The sequence below is a fragment of the Sphaeramia orbicularis genome, chromosome 22 (genome assembly GCF_902148855.1).
Source record: "Sphaeramia orbicularis chromosome 22, fSphaOr1.1, whole genome shotgun sequence".
NCBI classification, from domain to species: Eukaryota; Metazoa; Chordata; class Actinopteri; order Kurtiformes; family Apogonidae; genus Sphaeramia; species Sphaeramia orbicularis.
In genome coordinates, this window is record NC_043978.1 from 50,028,905 (window position 1) to 50,047,382 (window position 18,478).

Consider the following 18,478-nt stretch of genomic DNA (forward strand, 5'->3'; position numbering starts at 1 on the left):
TATATAGAGAGAGAGAGAGAGAGAGAGAGAGAGAGACAGAGAGAGAGAGAGACAGAGAGAGAGCCTGGAGTGCTGCTGCGTCTCCAGGAAATGAGCAGTACCATGAGTTTTCAAAGTGCGGTAATCAAACACAGTTATCGTGATAATTAGAATTTAAACGGTAATACTAATCGTCTGGAATTTAATCGCGGTTTATCGCTATACCGGTAATTGTTACATCCCTAGTTACCACCAATTAGAGCTGCACAATATATCATTGGAGCATCGTCATCGCAACGTACGTGTGCATCACTTTGCAGGTCCTGCAATGTAGGAGGCAAATGAATTCGACGTGTTGTCATTGAATTTCAACCTGGGTACCTGACACACACTGCACGCAGCGATCCACCAATCACAATTGTCCTTAATCAATTTGCTGAAGCAGACCACGCCCCTGCACATGGAGGGAGTTGCTGGTAACAACATTGAAAAATGAGCAACAAACAAGAGAAAATCACTGAAAATGAAGAGTTGGTGCCAAAAAGAAAAGCAACGTCAGTTATCTGGAATTATTTCAGCTGCAAGAAGGATGTTTTGTGCTCTGTCGACAGTGCCTTCCACCTGTTGCCACAACGAGAGGTAACAACTAATTTGTTTGACCATTTATGTCAGCACCACACAGCTATTATATCCTAAGTATTTTTTCATATCGCAGGGTTAAAAAAAAATCACAATGTCAGTTTTGTCCAATATCATGCAGCCCTACCACCAATGTAACTATTGCTTGTTCATTTTCAATCCATTATCAATTGTCACTTTATGATGTTTAGTTTTATAGTGAACGCAACAACTCCTCAAAGGCTAAAAAACCCGGTAGCATCGATAACACTGGTCAACAACAAATTTATTGTTTAAGTTTTTTGAGCTGATTTAGGATCATTTTGGTGTGCTGAATCCAAAAATCACATTCATTTTGCTCAATCAGGTCAACTTTCTGAACTATGCTACATATTGGCTTTTGAACATTTTTGCTTACATTTATGGGCATTTTCACATCATATGATACAAAATTCTTTCATATTTCTTGCAATAAATGAGTTCTTAAGATTTTACTTTTGCCAATTTATGATTAATGTTTTTTTTAATATTACAGGTGAATGAAATGGCTTCGACTAGAAGATCTTGCTAAAATAAGCCTGACGTATTCTGCTACAGTTTGTAACACTTAATAAATACATCCTGTTAGAAAATCTTTTTTTTTTTTCTCTTAAAACCTATTTTGGGTGAGAACTATATAAAAAATCAACTGATAAAGTCACAAAAATGTAATAAATTTTGTGAGAAGATGAAATTTTTCAAAATCAAATTAGCAAAAAAACCTGACCTGATTGAGAAAAACAGATGTCATTTTTGGATTTAGTGGTGCAAAATGGTCCTAATTCAGTTGAAAAAACCTAGACAAGTTGCAAAAAACATTTTTTTGTAACCCAGTGTAATGCTCATCTTTTTATAAAATGTTATAAAAGGTAATTTCCACAGACAAATCGGACATCAGACAATTGGCAAACAAGTTATGAAGCCCAAGTGTCTCTGCGTGAGTCTGTGTTTAATATGATGACACAAACTGGTCCATCCATCCATCCATTTTTCTTACATTTTTTTCATGGAGTGAAATTGTAACGTCAAGACTAAAATGTCAGTGAGAAAAAGATGGCAATAACAAAATATAATAAATCAATAAAAACAGGCAGAGCATCAAAACAGGCAGGAAATGTCTTAAATTATAAATAGCTATGTAGTGAAATGTAATGACGGTACATTTTTTTGTTCCTATCAACCCCCCCCCCACCTGTGCCTGTACCATAGGACTCTGAGGAACGCACCAGGAACATGTGAGCATGAGGAAGTGTGCCGTGAAATTGAAATGACTCTATCCATAGCAAAAAAAAAAAGGCACTTAAAAGACGAATGTAGTCATTTTCAGTTGGAGCTGCAGCTCGGATGTTCTTTCATGTAGCGGGAAAGACTTCCAATGTGGTGCCATAGAGATAGAGGACAGAGGGACACGGACAGCCCTGCACCACTGTGGGATACAAATATTCACTCTGTCAAGGCGGAATAAAACAAGAAAATGTGGCTAAATTTGTGGTAGATGTGTTGACAGTGGTCTGAGAGCAACAACAGCTTTTGAGGACATGTTTCCAGATGTTCCATCTACTCTAGTCATGACATTATCCACCATGTCTGGACATTCTGTGCAAAAATCAGAGAGAAAATCTAAAACTTTGAACTTTAATTTCATAAACACTGCACTCAAGATACTGATTGATCCCAATAGTCTGTAATCTATGAGTCTTGTAACCAAGTTTGTCTGTTAAAGCATGACAAAGTACTGCAACTCTAAAGGAGGCATGGGAGTAATCATTTTCACAATAATGAAAATAAACGACAAATGGTAGAAGAGACAGAATAATAAATGTACTGATTATTAACCCATAAAGACTCAGTACTATTTTTGCGTCAATTCCAAAATAGCTTTTTCTTAAAATTTAACTTTTCTTATGTGATTTACAACCTACGACGGCGTATTAGAGCCACGTAAGAAAATAAAAACACTTGTCACTACGAGAATAAAGTCGTTATTTAGCGAGAATAAAGTCGTAGTTTTAAAAAACTCATTATTTAACAAGAATAAAGTCGTACTTTTATGAGATTAAAGTCATAATATTTTGAAAATTAGACAAAGTTTCCAGTTTTACAGCGAAGGCAACAAGCGAAGCAGCAACTTTGCCTTCTGTTGGACTCTGAAACTCACAGTAGAATCCTCAGTTTCCTCAGACCCTCTCTGTTTAGTTCTCTGGTGTTTCCACCGATAGTCCTACAGCTGAACACTTCATCAGTTTCTCTTCCACAAAAGAGGAAATTTGCTACAAATCAGTTCGGTTCTTATAACAAACCCAAACGTGTGCAAACTCTTTTCAAAGTCCTTAGACTAATGTGTTGATTGGGGGACAGACTCAGTATTTGGCCTTTATGCCGAACCCCCAAATAAAAGTATAACTTCACAAAATGTTCCAAATTCTACATTAGTCGATGAGTAGGTATGGCTTTACTCTCTTTAATTAACAACTTTATTCTCGATAAATAACGACTATTCTCGTAGTGACAAGTGTTTTTTTTTTTCTTATGTGGCCCTAATACACCATCGTAACAACCATTTACTCTAATATTATCTAATATTTTTAGGTGTAATTCAGGTATTTTCCTATATTTTTTAATTTAGTGATCAGGTACATGATCACTGAAGCTCAAATTTAAGTTGAGGGTTATTATATAATGTGACTTTTTCAGTAAAATCTATCATTAACTGAACATAAACCCAGTGTCTCCATCCACTGTAATTGATCCAACTCTATGGGTTTTACTGGTGAATCAATGTTGAAGAAGATGATTAGAGAAGATGTTTCCACAGTAACTATGGAGCCTCTGAACGTCCAAATGGGTCATATCTGATGACCATGAAAAGATGACAAACTGCATTTTACACCAATTATTGACATGTACTAATAGGATTAATCAACAGGTATGAAACCTTTTAGATCAGTAGATGCTTTTGGTCATTTAAGTTTTTATGGGTTAATTGAGTTTGTTTATCCTTACAGAACAGCAGGCATCTAAAACGTTTTAAAAGAAAATTCAGTAATAAAAAAAGTTTTGAAACCAGTATATAAAGTGTGTAAAAAATAACTTTCAGATGTATTTGGAGTGAATACTTGGTACTTTTACAATAAGCTCCAACATGATCAGTGCATCCTGTTGGAACAACTTGTGACAGAGCAAAGAACATTTACTGTAGTCTGTCAAACAAAAACAACACATGCACATAAAATATGAATACTATCATGTGAAATACCTACTGTTGTAAATAACATGTGGGACTGCTGTCCCCTCCACACACACACACACACCCACACATATGCACGAACACCCTCATACACAGTGTTCTGCCAAAAGAGCAGAGTGACATTGGGACAAAAACAAGCCTGGAATGAAAACAGGGGTGGGTGATCGCTCTGCCTCCTCACCCACCAACCCCCCCCCCTTAACCCCACCCCGTGTGGGACTCCGCACCTTCGCTCATCCCAATCCGCCGTACACACACGGCACGATCGCGAGCAGTAACATGACACACACACACAGTCACTTACATGTAATCGAGGCTACATAACAACAAAAGCCTTCGATTCACATGACTTCGGGGTTGTTTACGAGGGTCTCACACCGACTGCAGGTACAAACACTATGCAGGGTGTCCTGATATGAAAACAGGGTGTACTTGTACTGCTCGTCCTCATTAGAGACAACAAATGTGTTCCTATTGAATGTGTGTATAATTCAGTGTTCGACTCATATTGATGTAAGGCTTATTCTGGGTCAGAAAAAAAAAATAAACAGACATCTTGTTAAATTTGCAATAATCCTGTTGAGTGAAATGCAACAATTTACTGAGATTTGGAGTTCTCAGAAATAATTACATTGACATTTTATTTGCCTCCCAAGGTGCGAACCCGCAGAGTTGCAGCTACGACCACATTAACGGAAACAAAGTCATGACAAGACCAGATTCACAACAAGGGCAGCAAGTCCTACATGTCTGGTCAGTGTGACTTGTTCTCATGTTCCCTTCAGTGTCTCATCGTTAACAATCCTTCAGCCATATCCGTCAGTATAGGCCAATTTAGCTGTCACATAGATGACAAAAACCGAAACTAGAACCCCGAAGCGTACAGTATATATGGGGCTGGTTACTATGGATACTAGAATAAGAGTGACTGAATCTGGAAATGTTCTGCATCACAAAGTTGGAGGGAGTTTGGGTGGAAAAACTTGACAAGATACTTTATCATACCATACCCGTTTGTTGGAGGAATTGTGGAAATCACCATGCAAATCTTTACCAAATAATGTGGGACTGTGACGCTGTTAAACAATATTGGAGACATTCTTTATACCCTATAGAATATTTTTTAAATGTGTCATTCCCTTTGAAATCAAAAGAAAGACAAATACCTAATAGGGGTGTTAGAAAATATCAGTTCTGCAATATATGGCGATATTTCATTTCACAATATTGTATCGATATTAAAAAAGTACTATATCGATATTTTTAGGTATTTATTCAAATGCAGATATTGTGGAGGTTCATTTTTCTTTTTTGGTTGTCCTTATTGTTTATATTTTATTTATTACACTGGGTTACAAAGAAATGTTTTTTGCAAGTTGTCTCGGTTTTTTCAACTGAATTAGGACCATTTTGCACCGCTAAATCCAAAAATGACATCTGTTTTTCTCAATCAGGTCAGGTTTTTTTGCTAATTTGATTTTGAAAAATTTGATCTTCTCACAAAATATAATAATTAATACCAAAATAAGACTGGTGAGCACACTTTATGAAACTTGTGACTTGATTCCTGTTAGGTACAATGGTGTATTCACCGCAGATGTAGCAGAATATGTCAGGCTTATTTTTGCAAGATCTTCTAGTCAAAGCCATTTCATTCACCTGTAATATTAAAAAAAAACATTAATCATAAATTGGCCAAAGTAAAATCTTCAGAACTCGTTTATTGCAAGAAATATGAAAGAATTTTGTATCATATGATGTGAAAATGCCCATAAATGTAAGCAAAAATGTTAAAAAGCCAATATGTAGCATAGTTCAGAAAGTTGACCTGATTGAGCAAAATGAATGTGATTTTTGGATTCAGCACACCAAAATTATCCTAAATCAGCTCAAAAAACTTAAACAATAAATTGTTGTTGACCAGTGTTATTATTTAACACTGTTTTATTAACCCCGTCATGCATAGTGGTCACTACAGTGGACAGTTATTCTCCAGCTGTTCTCTTGTATTTTCATGGATTTTATTGTTTTAGTTCCATATCAGCCAACACAGTGGATGCCTATGCATCATCCCATACACTGACATTCATACCATTACTGTAACTTTGCTGTTCTTGATAAATCTGATCTACACTAACATGTTTGAGTGTAAATCAATTGTTTGTTATTGTTAAAAGACTGTAATTAACCATTTTTCTTAAACAAAAAGGTTTTTTTTTTGCACATTATCTCCATACAGTGAATAATAACTAATATTAGAGTACATTAAAATGTGACAAAATACCAGATTAGCAGCATTTTAAAAAATTTATTTCATAGTTTTCACTCAGTATATCAGTAAATACATGTTTCTTTGCTTCAAAAATTAAATGCATGATGTCCAGCTGAGTGGATATTTTTGCAACTCCATGAAAAATAGATTCATAAAAAATTTTTAAATCACATTTTTTTTTCATGCCTAAAGAGGAATAAAAACACTCTAGAAAAATATCTTGATTAGGGTCAAAACATGGCAGTCAAAATCTCTCTGACGGGACATTTTAGAGACAATTTGACCCACATTTTTAATTTGAATTTCATTTTTGCTTTTGTTGGACCATAAGGGATTATCCAAAACAAGAAGCTACTTTATATTGAAATAAATGTTGGAATGGCGATCAATTAAAGGTCGCTCTCTGACAGGACATCACTGTGTTTTGACCCATTAAGGTTCTCCTAATTCATGCATGAAAGGGTTAAATTATGGTTATTTGAAGCATCCTAAAAGCACTTGTTACTGTCTGAGAGGCAGATGGTAGTTCCTTTGTTGGGACTGAACTAAAATAATGTTCTGATGTTAGTTCTGAACTAATAAAATATGAACATTTGAACTGGATTTTTAACTGTAATGTCTGTAAAACAGAATTTCAGTTTTAACACAGGAACATTTTGTGATATAGCATTAGATCCTGTTGTGACTGAATAAAAATGTTTAGTATTTGTACATATTTCTGGTGTAATTCAATTCTTCCAGGAAATGATCATTTTAAAAAAAGAAACGAACAAAAAAATTGCCTTTTTAACAGTATTGTGATATATCGTGATATATTGTATCATGATCCTAGTATTGTGATTTGCATTGTATTGCCAGATTCTTACCAAATACACAGCCCTAATATCTAATCAAGGGGTTACTGATCGCCAGTAAAAAAAAAAAACACAGTGACTAGGAAATGGTTAACTCAAGAAAAGCCATCCCTGTCAGCGTGGATGGACACAACATTGGACATTTACAAAATGCACTGGTTTTTGCTTCATGTTGGGAGAAATGGGTTCAATATATGATAATCCAGAGGCCTGATTTTATTTTACACAAATGAACAACTGTAGCTGCAGTCACTCCGAAATGTTCATTGTTCAAGATCTGTTTCATTTTTAAGTCTTTTCCACTGACTGTTGAGAAAACAGATGTATTAGAGATATAGACGTGAGAAAACGAGCCTACAGTACACATCTAAACATCAAATATACAATGTGTGTGGAAATCTGTATGTGTCTAAGATGTAGATGTCAATGAAAAATTATAAAAAGCAATAAATAATAAAGAAAAAAAAAGAGTCACTGAATCTCTTTGGGTGAATGGTGATGAGACTATGTTCTGTTTCGCTGTGATTCAGACAGAAGATGGACGTGATTCCTGATGTCTCAGCAAACACTGCATCAGTGAAAGAACAACAACCTCTGAGCAGCAACTATACCCAGAAAATGACAAGAGCTGACAGAGACACACATCACACACATTACAGGCTGTTTTCTTTTGTAAGGATTTAGTCATTTTCACGATGCAATATGCTTCATGCATGTTTTACCAAAATAACTTCTCTTGGCATTATCCCCAAAAGTCCCTCCATAAGCTCCAACTGGTCCACAACTCTGCCCCCTGCATTATCACCAAAACCCCCTCCTACCACCACATCACCCCCATCCTCCAGGAACTACACTGGCTCCCAATCAAACAGAGAATTGAATTCAAACTCCTCCTGTACACATTTAAATCCATCCACAATCTCGCCCCTCAGTACCTGTCAGACCTCCTCCATGTCACCACTCCAGTCCGTTCCCTCAGGTCCTCCTCCTCTATCCACCTCACCGTACCCCCTGTCCGTCTCAGCACCATGGGAGGCTGAGCCTTCAGCCGCTCTGCTCCTCAGCTCTGGAACTCCCTCCCACCATCCATCCGTAACTGTGACTCTCTCCCCACATTCAAATCCAGACTCAAAACTCACCTTTTCAGAACAGCCTACCCCCCATAAGCTCTACTCTCCATTCTACTACTTCATTTCTATATATAGTAATTATTTGTTTAAATCTGTTTATTTCTTTGTATTTTATGGATTGTTTGTTTTATCTTGTTGTACAGTGTCCTTGGGTGTCTTGAAAGGCGCTTATAAATAAAATGTATTATTATTATTATTATTATTTTTCATATGTACTGTGTCAGCACTGCTGAGAAGAAGCCCAACAACTTAGAGAACCTTTATGTCTGTTCTAGAACAACGGTGGAGGATGCAGAACTATGTACAACACTGCAACGATGGTGACAAAGTATGGAGATGGGTCTCAATATCCAAGACTCTGTAACGAATATTAATCAACAAAGACCCAAACAGCCATCAGCAACTATACCCATCTGCTGATCTGAACTGTTTAATACCTGCTGATCCACTAATCCTATCAATACATGTCAATAATTGGTGTAAAATGCAGTTTGTCATCTTTTCATGGTCATCAGATATGACCCATTTGGACGTTCAGAGGCTCTGTAGTTACCATGGAAACACTGTCATCTTCTACAACACTAATTCACCAGTAAAACCTGTGGAGTTAGATCAATGCCAGTGGATGGACACTAGGTTTATGTTCAGTTCATGACAGATGTTACTAAGAATCTGTGTTTTTGATATAATAACCCTCAACTTTAATTTGAGCTTCAATGAACATGTACATGATCACTAAATTAAAATATACAGGAAAATACCTGAATTTCACTCAAAAATGCAAAACACAGAGCATAATATTAGAGTAAATGGTTGTAAATCCCATAAGAAACGTTAATAATAATGAATAATGACAGTGCATGAAGACACTTATTTTACGTTCAGGTAATGATATATTTTGCTGAAAAAGTCACTTTTTCTTCAGTTTTCTCTGTTTTGATAGAATGACCTTTGAATTTATTCTGAGCCTTTATGAACATCTGTAAGATCAGTGAATTAATATAGGAAAACGTGATTTACGCTGAAAATTGTAAAAATACAGAGAATAATATTATAATAAATGGTGATAAATCCCTTAAGAAAGGTTAAATAGAGAGAAAATTTTATTTGGGAGCTGCTACAAAAGTAGCACTGGGTCTTTATGGGTTAATGATGATGTGATCCCATTTACTGCCCATATTGTAATTTCGATATCATTTTAATTCACTCTTAGACCCTGGGTGCTCCTGTCCATACCTGTATTCACTGTCTGGCTGCAGGTCTGTGACCAGGTGACTTGTCCCTGATTCCACAGTGATGGTTTGGTCGTCCAGGGAGATAATATAAGATGTAATTTCTGCACCGTTGCTGTTTGGCTCCTCCCACTTCAGGAACAGGCAGGTCGACAGGGAATGACCTGAATCCGAGGAGCTCGGGAGGTCCAGGAGGGAGAGGGAGGAGATTGGGTCGGGGTTTGTGGCCGGGGTCCGGAAACTGGCCTGCTCACTGTAGGGTCCGGCACCTGCCTGATTCACCGCCTGAGTGGGAAAGAAAAAATGAATGAATGAATGAATGAAGGAATGAATGAAATCTTTATTTCAGACATGTAGACAATAAAATAAAAACAAAAATCAACCGGCAAAATATAAGTACTGGTACATAAATGATTGATAAGCAAACAAACCACAAAAATAAATACATAAATAATAATATTAATAACTAATATCAATAACTAATAACAACAATAGTAATAATAATAATAATAATAATAATAATAATAATAAGAAGATGATAAAGAAAACAAAGGAAATTTAATTATACATCCCTGAAAAGAGTAGGAAGAAGTAAAAACTTATATACTCCTACCCCCAATTACTATTCCTTATGATCACTATATAGCGATTATTATTTTGCATGAATATCAATATAATAATAATAATAATAATAAAATAATAATAATAATAATAATAGTAACAACAATAACAGTAATAATAATAGTAGTATAACAATATCATACATGCTTTTTCCTATATACACTAATATAATAATACCCATTTACAACTTATCCTTCCAGATATTAATAAAAACTTTGAAACAAAAACAAAACAAACAAAAACACATATACATATATAATATAATACATATAATATTCTATATTGTCCTCTATCATAATATAGTAATAATATATTCATATATCCTTATTTAAAGTAGATATTATCAGCACATATATGGCACAGCCCCACTATGAGAAACAACCACATTCCCCCCTCAGGCCCTTTCCTCTCTGCAATAAAGAAAAGAGAAAGACAAACAAACAGACATGAGTGAAAGAGAAAGTACAGAGAGGGAAAGAGACATGAGAAATGGAAGACGACATGGACATAAGAGGGACATAAATCCACTTTAGCTGCGAATTAACACTGATCTATTCACTCAACACATTTACATTCACCTCATATCTCCTCTTACAATGTCCTTGAATGGGTTTGGATTTTTGAGTCTACTTTACAGCCTCGCAAAACAGCAGCAAAGAATAAACCAGGACGAAATATACCATTAATTAAAAAAAAAAAATACAGGAATAATTTCTGGAAGCTTAATTTAAATGAAAAATGTTAAAATCAAGCATACTTTTTGGCTGTTCAGGGTAAGAGGCCAAATGAAAGGAGCTGCGACAGATGCACAATACATAAATACTGATGTGATGTTCCACTGAGAAGAAGAGGACATAATTTTATTTTTTCAGTGAGTACTTACATAAAAGTCTCTTGAACATAAAAGTCTAGTCCTTGGATTTATCAAAGCAGTAAATTACTTCTGACCGCGCAACAAGTGAAATCATGTTTCGCTAATATTGCGGATTTATCATCAGCCGTCTGAAATATCTGGTGTGCTGTGAAAAACAAATACCAGTGGAGAACCTTCATTTTCTTTATTTTGATTTAGTTATTTTCGTCCTGCGTACCTATAAATAAGTGTAAGTCATACTGGGTAGAATTTAAGAAATGTTACTATAAACAGACGGATGTTCAGAGTAAGAAGTAGACGCTCGTTTATATTGAAGTTGACCCTTTAACCCCTGACGTGTCTGTGGTGAGCGTTCTGTATGTATGATTTATTTTAAATATTCATAAAAATTCGACCATTTAACCATTTAAAAAAGAAGAATTTTTATTTTGTTGTTTTAAATGAGTTAAGATCAAACAATCGAACCTGCAGTTCGTCCACGGTAACTCTGTCCTCTTATGCTTTGTTTGTTTGTGGGAAATTATTTTATGCTTTTTACAGTTTAGAGTAAAATTATGCAGACGGAAAAAACACAATTCTTTTTAAGTGATCTACTTGATGGCCATGGTTGGATATGTGTGTTAGTGTCCTTTAAATGTTGTGCAGGTACACTCAGTGGGCGTGTGTTACCTGTAGCCTGCAGCAGTAATCTGTGGCAGGTGTCAAGTCTGACAGTTCACACTGTGTGTCAGATCCACAGTAGAGGAGCTCCATGGGTTCGTCTTCCCGTGCCCACTCCAGACGATATTCAGAGATGTCACTACCTGAACCCTCAGGACTCTGCAAGACACGGCAACACAGACACAAACACACAAATGAACTCAGTAAACCCAGTGGGAGCTTGGAATGGACAAAGAGTCTCCAAAGAAGGATTCAGTAAAGCCTGAAAAACAAAAAGGTAAAAGCAACATACTGTAGTGTCACACTAAACCTACAGAAATGTTTGATGTAAATCCAAACACAACACATGACACTATTTCAAATCCATCGACCTGTGAGCGATATTTTAGTTGAAGTAACTGATGTCAACTGTCACCATGGTGGTTATAATTGTTGGTAGGGATGCACCGATACCACTTTTTTTCAGACTGAGTACGAGTACTTATATTTGAGTACTTGCCGATACAGAGTACCGATACGAGTACTTAATAATCCCATTCCAGTTCTTAGTTCCTTTTGTAAATGTGCTTTATTGTCGTTGTCATTAGTCTGACTGGAACAAAGTGCTGCTACTGACATTTAATGTGTTGGAATGAGCGTTTGTCAATTAATCCACCAGGGGGCGCCGCTCTTAAATAACCATACTGGACAAATACCACGAAGAAGAGGAACGTTTTTTCAGAAGAAGAGGAAAGTCAGGAACAACAAACATGGAGATGACAGAGGTAACACTAATGTGATACTAATATTGCAGCGTTTTCTCTGGTAAGGTTTAAAAGTTTAGCTTCAGCAGGAAGAGAAAAGAGAAATGAGTGATAAGTTTCGTTTTCACTTCCGCTGGCGGCGGTCCGCACCGCTCCATACCCCTCTCCATCTGGGTACTCATCTGCCAGCACCTGGAAAATGGATGGAATGTATGCAGAGGACGGACAGAACGCTGCGTTCGTATCTGTCTGTGTCATTACTTGCAGTTAGCATTACTTTTATCACCGTCATTTATTTTGAAAAATCTCCACACTCTTCACACTCCACACACATTATTCCTCCTCCTCGTACCTGCTGCACTGAACTGGGGATGTCACACGGCTGTAAGTGGTATCGGTGCATTTGTATCAGGTTACTTTTATGAGTACGAATACGAGTACACACACTGAGTATTGGAGCCGATACCCGATACTCGTATCGGTATCGGTGCATCCCTAATTGTTGGTTAGCACTTCTGCCTCACAGCTGGAAGTTCAATTTCCAGTCAGATTAGGACCATCAAAACCAGGTTCATGCAGGTTCATCCTGCTGTCAGTCACCTTGACCGAGGTACTGAGGATCTGCTGTTGGTCCCTTTGCTATGTGCTAATGCTAGGGGCTGTATGTAACATGCAGAGATTCAATAAAGGGAGTTACCCTTCAGCCTTTTCTGATGTATCATTTCTTTAGCCTCACAGCATAATTGCCTAAGTCATATTTTTGTGTATCTGTGTAACTTTACTCTCCTTACACTGCTGCTTCATTTTGTAGCACTGACCATGTCCTGAAAAAATATGACTTAGGCAACTATGCCAGTGGTGTCAAACCCATTTTCTTCTGGGGGCCACATTCAGCTAAATTTAATCTGCAGTGGGCCGGACCAGTAAAATATTAACATGATAGCCAATAAACAATGACAACTCCAAATTGTTTTAGTGCAAATAATAACATTCAATTATGCCAATATTTACATTTACAAACTATCCAAAGAAAAAGAATGTGACTAACCTGAAAAACGAAATTTGTTAAGAAATATAAGTACAATTTTATCAATATTATGCCTCAACTGATCATATATATATATATATATATATATATATATATATATATATATATATATATACATACATACATATACATATATATATATATATATATATATATATACATACATACATATACATATATATATATATATACATATATATATATATATATATATATATATATATACATATATATGTGTGTGTGCATTACAGATCAGATCTACAAAGGCACAAAACATTTAGTAACAGGCAGAATATTGTTAAAATTGCGCTTAATTTTCTTTAGACATTCCAGGTTGTTCATATTTGTTCAGGTTCTTCACATTTTATTGTTAAAGGATAGTTTGTTAATGTAAATATTTTCATAATTTAATGTTTTTTGCACTAAATCAAAGAGGAAAAAAAACAGTGTTATCAATATTCATAGGTTATGATGGTATTATTTTTGAGTTTGATGCCATAACTTGCACTTTGTAAATTCATCCTGCGGGCTGGATTGGAACCTTTGGCGGGCCGGTTTTGGCCCCCGGGCCGCATGTTTGACACCTGTGAACTATGCTATGAGGCTAATGATCTGGAACTACTGTGAATAGTGAAATGCAATCATGTCTTTTTTAATTAAATAATTCACCCTTTATACCAACTGGCACTTATCATGTTTATTATCAGATGTACCCGTGCAACCACTTCAAGTGCTTGAACTCAATCGGAGGTCCCACCTCCCATCTAGTACAACACAGTACAATCCCATTGTCAATAAAACAGAAATAAAGAGATGAGCAGTAGGCAAAATTAAAGTTTCAGGTTATAAAGGCTGGTTCCAAGAAAAAAGAAGGTTTAGCCTCTTTCAGTAAAGGACGCTGACGCTGAGGCCTCTTTGTTTCTATCTTTCATGGGTTTGCTCATAAAAATAGGTTGTTTCAGGTTGTTTTCATGTGCAATAAATATCCTATACTTGAAACACAGCTTTTGTTATTCAACACATAGTTTTTATATGCATATGTATTTCATTTTTGTATATTGTGGTTTTATTTATTCCTGCTGCCTTTGGAGCCATTGCATCAAAATCTCATTTTGATGTAAATCTGAATGACAAATGAAGCCGGTCTATGTCCATGTCTATAATCCACAGCTGTGTGTGTCCTGGTGGATCTCACCTCCCAGTTGAGCACTACGCAGGTATTACTGGTAAGTGTGATGACAGGCGCCCCGCACTGGCCAGGAGGACCCGCGGCAGTCGTCACCTCTGTCGGCTCAGAGTATGCCCCGAACTAAAAAAGAAAAAGAACACCACACACATGATGAGAGGCGTATTCACCCCAATAAAACAATAAAAGCTGGACACGAGTGAAGCACAAACGTACTTCAGATTGCCTGTTTCTACGGACATGTGACTGCTGCGTTTAGAGTTGTGTGTGCTCTTCTAGCTACCTTTAAGTGCACTGTGTTTGTTCTGATCAGTCGGCCTGAGTGCTTGTTCAGTCCTAATCGAGTTAGTGATCAGACCAATCAGATGTTCTCCTCAGAGTGTGGAGCACTTCTCCACCCAAACACAGCCTGTGTTAGTCTGTCTGGGACACTCGGCCCTAAACACCACTGACCAGCGCATCTGTGTGTGTGTGTCAGGTGTGTGGCCACGACACACACCATATGTCAATTTTGTTTTCTTTTCACTGAGACTTCAAGAGCTCATACAGTGATCATATCTAAGTTACACTGCACTTTAAACTCTTGTTATTACCTCCGCCAGGAGGTATTGTGATCACTTTGCTTTGTGTGTGTGTTTGTTTGCATGTTTGTTTGTTAGCAGGATAGCTCAACAAGTTATGGACAGATTTTCATGAAATTTTCAGGAAATGTTGATACTGGCACAAGGAAGAAATTAAATTTTGGTGGTGATCGGGGGGTCAGATCTGTCTTTGTGGAGGTCTACGCTCTCTGAGTGCTTTTCTTGTAATTTTTTGTTATTACTAAATTATTGCCTGTTTTTGTTAGTTTTTTTTTAATTTATTGTTATCACTGATCTTTTAACCTGTTTTTCATTATGGTATGGAGTGTGCTGCTTGACCTCTTGGCCAGGTCACCCTCATAAAATACATCTTGATCTCAATGGGATTTTATCTGGGTAAACTAGAGAAGTGCTCTGAGAGTTCAGACTTCCATCAAGGCAGATCTGTCCCCCCGATCACCACCAAAATGTAATCATTTGTTCCTTCTGCCAGTATCAACATTTCCTGAAAATTTCATGAAAATCCGTCCATAACTGTTTGAGTCACCTTGCTAACAATCAAACAAACAAACCCTGGCAAAAACATAACCTCCTTGGTGGAGGTAATAAAGACTAAGTAAAAACTGTAAATAAAAAGTCTCAGGTATGACACTATACCTGAACCATCGATAGGTCATATCTATTTGTCGTATTAGTGACAATGAGACTTATTTCCTGTTGATAACACTGGGTTACAAAAAAATGTTTTTTGTAAGTTGTCTCGGTTTTTTCAACTGAATTAGGACCATTTTGCACCGCTAAATCCAAAAATGACATCTGTTTTTCTCAATCAGGTCAGGGGTTTTTTGCTAATTTGATTTTGAAAAATTTGATCTTCTCACAAAATTGATTACATTTTTGTGACTTTATCGGTTGATTTTTTTATAAAGTTCTCACCCAAAATAGGTTTTAAGAGAAAAAAAATCATTTCACCATTGTACCTGTTAGGTACAATGGTGTATTCACCGCAGATGTAGCAGAATACGTCAGGCTTATTTTTGCAAGATCTTCTAGTCGAAGCCATTTCATTCACCTGTAATATTAAAAAAAGCAATCATAAATTGGCAAAAGTTAAATCTTAAGAACTCGTTTATTGCAAGAAATATGAAAGAATTTTGTGTCATATGATGTGAAAATGCCCATAAATGTAAGCAAAAATGTTCAAAAGCCAATATGTAGCATAGTTCAGAAAGTTGACCTGATTGAGCAAAATGAATGTGATTTTTGGATTCAGCACACCAAAATTATCCTAAATCAGCTCAAAAAACTTAAACAATAAATTTGCTGTTGACGAGTGTAATGGTACATACAGAGATTTACAGTTACAGATTTGCTATCTACAATATGTTTGCTGTTGGAACTGTGAGAAATACCTAATATCTCCAACTTGGAATTACAGTGTCACTCAGTTGCTTGCGGTTATGGTTCAAAAGATGCAGCATGTACGAGGCATTTGTCTGACCGTTGCCTCCAGCAACCGCTCTTCGCAATTTCTTAAACACAAAAAGCCAATGGAAAATCTAAAATTGTCCTCTTTCATGCGTGTTGCCGACTCTCCTGCCTTTTCCCCACACTGCAGGGTCAGCTTCAACCACAGGTACCCATTAATGTTACTGCTGTTTGACTTGACAAGAAAAAGTTTTTTGGCAGTGCACATAGAAGTGGCTTCAGGTTCAGAATGGCCCCCATGAGGAGACTACCTGCAAAACCCAGTGAAGGAAGGATTCTGACCCTGGGGTTTTGTTTGTCAGAATCAGAACACTTTATTAAATGCAGGCGGAAATTATTGGGTGTTACCATTGCTCTATTAAAGTATAATAAGAAGTAGCAGGAAAGAAATTATCAATAAAACAGAAAAAGAATGAATGAATAAATAAGTAAATAAACATACACACACATATTAACCCATAAAGAATAAAACAGCCACTGGCGCCTGAAACCATCTACTGATCTAAACTGTTTAATACCCGTTAATCCACTAATCCTATCAATACAGGAAAATAATTGGTGTAAAACGCAGATTGTCGTCTTTTCATGGTCATCAGATATGACCCATTTGGACGTTCAGAGGCTCTGTAGTTACCGTGGAAACACTGTCATCTACAAAATTGATTCACCAGTAAAACCCATGGAGTTGGATCAATGACAGTGGATGGAGACACTGGGTTTATGTTCAGTTAATGATATATATTGCCTCACTAGTCATTTTTCATCCGTTTTCTCTGTTTCTGATATAATAACCCTCAGCTTTACTCTGATCATTTATGACCATCTACATGATCAGTGAATTAAATATTTGAAAATACCTGACTTACACAGAAAAAACACAAAATACAGAGGATAAATTTATAATCGGGGGTATAAAAAAATATCGGTTCCGCAATATATCACGATATTTGACTTCATGATACTGTATCAATATTAAAAAGTACTGTATCGATATTTTTAAGTATTTATTCAAATGCAGACATGGTTGGAGATTCATTTTTGTGGGTTTTTTTTGTTTATCGTGCTCTTTTATTTCTATATTCATATGGGTATTTTGCTCTGCTGTTTTGTTTGTTTACTACAAAAGTAGAATCGTGATATTACAGGTCATACATGTAGTTTTTTGAAATTGATAACAGTTATTTCAAGCATCCTAAAAGTACTTTTTAATGTCTGAAAGAGGCAAATATTATTTGTTTTTTTATTGGAAACGCACAAAAATAATGTTCTGATGATTCAGGGACTGAACACTATGTATTCTTTCTGCAATAAAATATGAACATTTAAGCAGAATCTGAAACTGTAATGTCTGTAACACATTATTTATTTATTTGTGGTTTTTTGTACTGGTAAAGCCGCGTGTTAAAACTTTATTTATCCAAATGCTGAACTATAAGTTTTTCCAGGAAATAATCTTTTAAAAAAATAAACAAAACAAAACATATTGCCTTGTTAACAGTATCGTGATATATCACAATATACCGTATTGTGATCCTAGTATTGCGACTTATATCGTATCGCCAAATTCTTGCCGATACACACTCTTATTTATAATAAACGATGATCAATCACTTAAGAAAAGTTAAATATGGAGGAAAAAAAAATGTTTAAGGACTGCCACAAAAGTAGCACTGGGTCATTATGGGTTAAACACTATTAAGTCACAAAATCAGAACAGCAATTTGTATAATATGTACTAGACAATATATTATCAATATGATATTTAAAAGAAATATACATAATAAGTGTGCAAAAATATAATTGTGTGTAATTATAATGATGTGTTTAAAAGGTGGAGTTAAACAGTCTGATGGCCACAGGCAGGAGTGATTTCCTGTGTGGTTTATTGGTGCATTTGGGTGGAATC

General features: G+C 36.1%; 1 protein-coding gene across 1 annotated transcript in view; it reads right to left on the bottom strand.

Annotated features, from left to right (window-relative positions):
- The window catches only part of fndc3ba (fibronectin type III domain containing 3Ba), a 260,323-nt gene that overhangs the window by 30,327 nt on the left and 211,518 nt on the right, over nt 1-18,478 (bottom strand). Inside the window, exons 21-23 of the mRNA XM_030127293.1 lie at nt 14,513-14,626; nt 11,536-11,685; nt 9,376-9,656 (exon numbers count right to left, since the gene is read on the bottom strand). Of these exons, the coding sequence (XP_029983153.1) occupies nt 9,376-9,656; nt 11,536-11,685; nt 14,513-14,626 (545 nt within the window). The remainder of the gene's footprint in view (nt 1-9,375; nt 9,657-11,535; nt 11,686-14,512; nt 14,627-18,478) is intronic.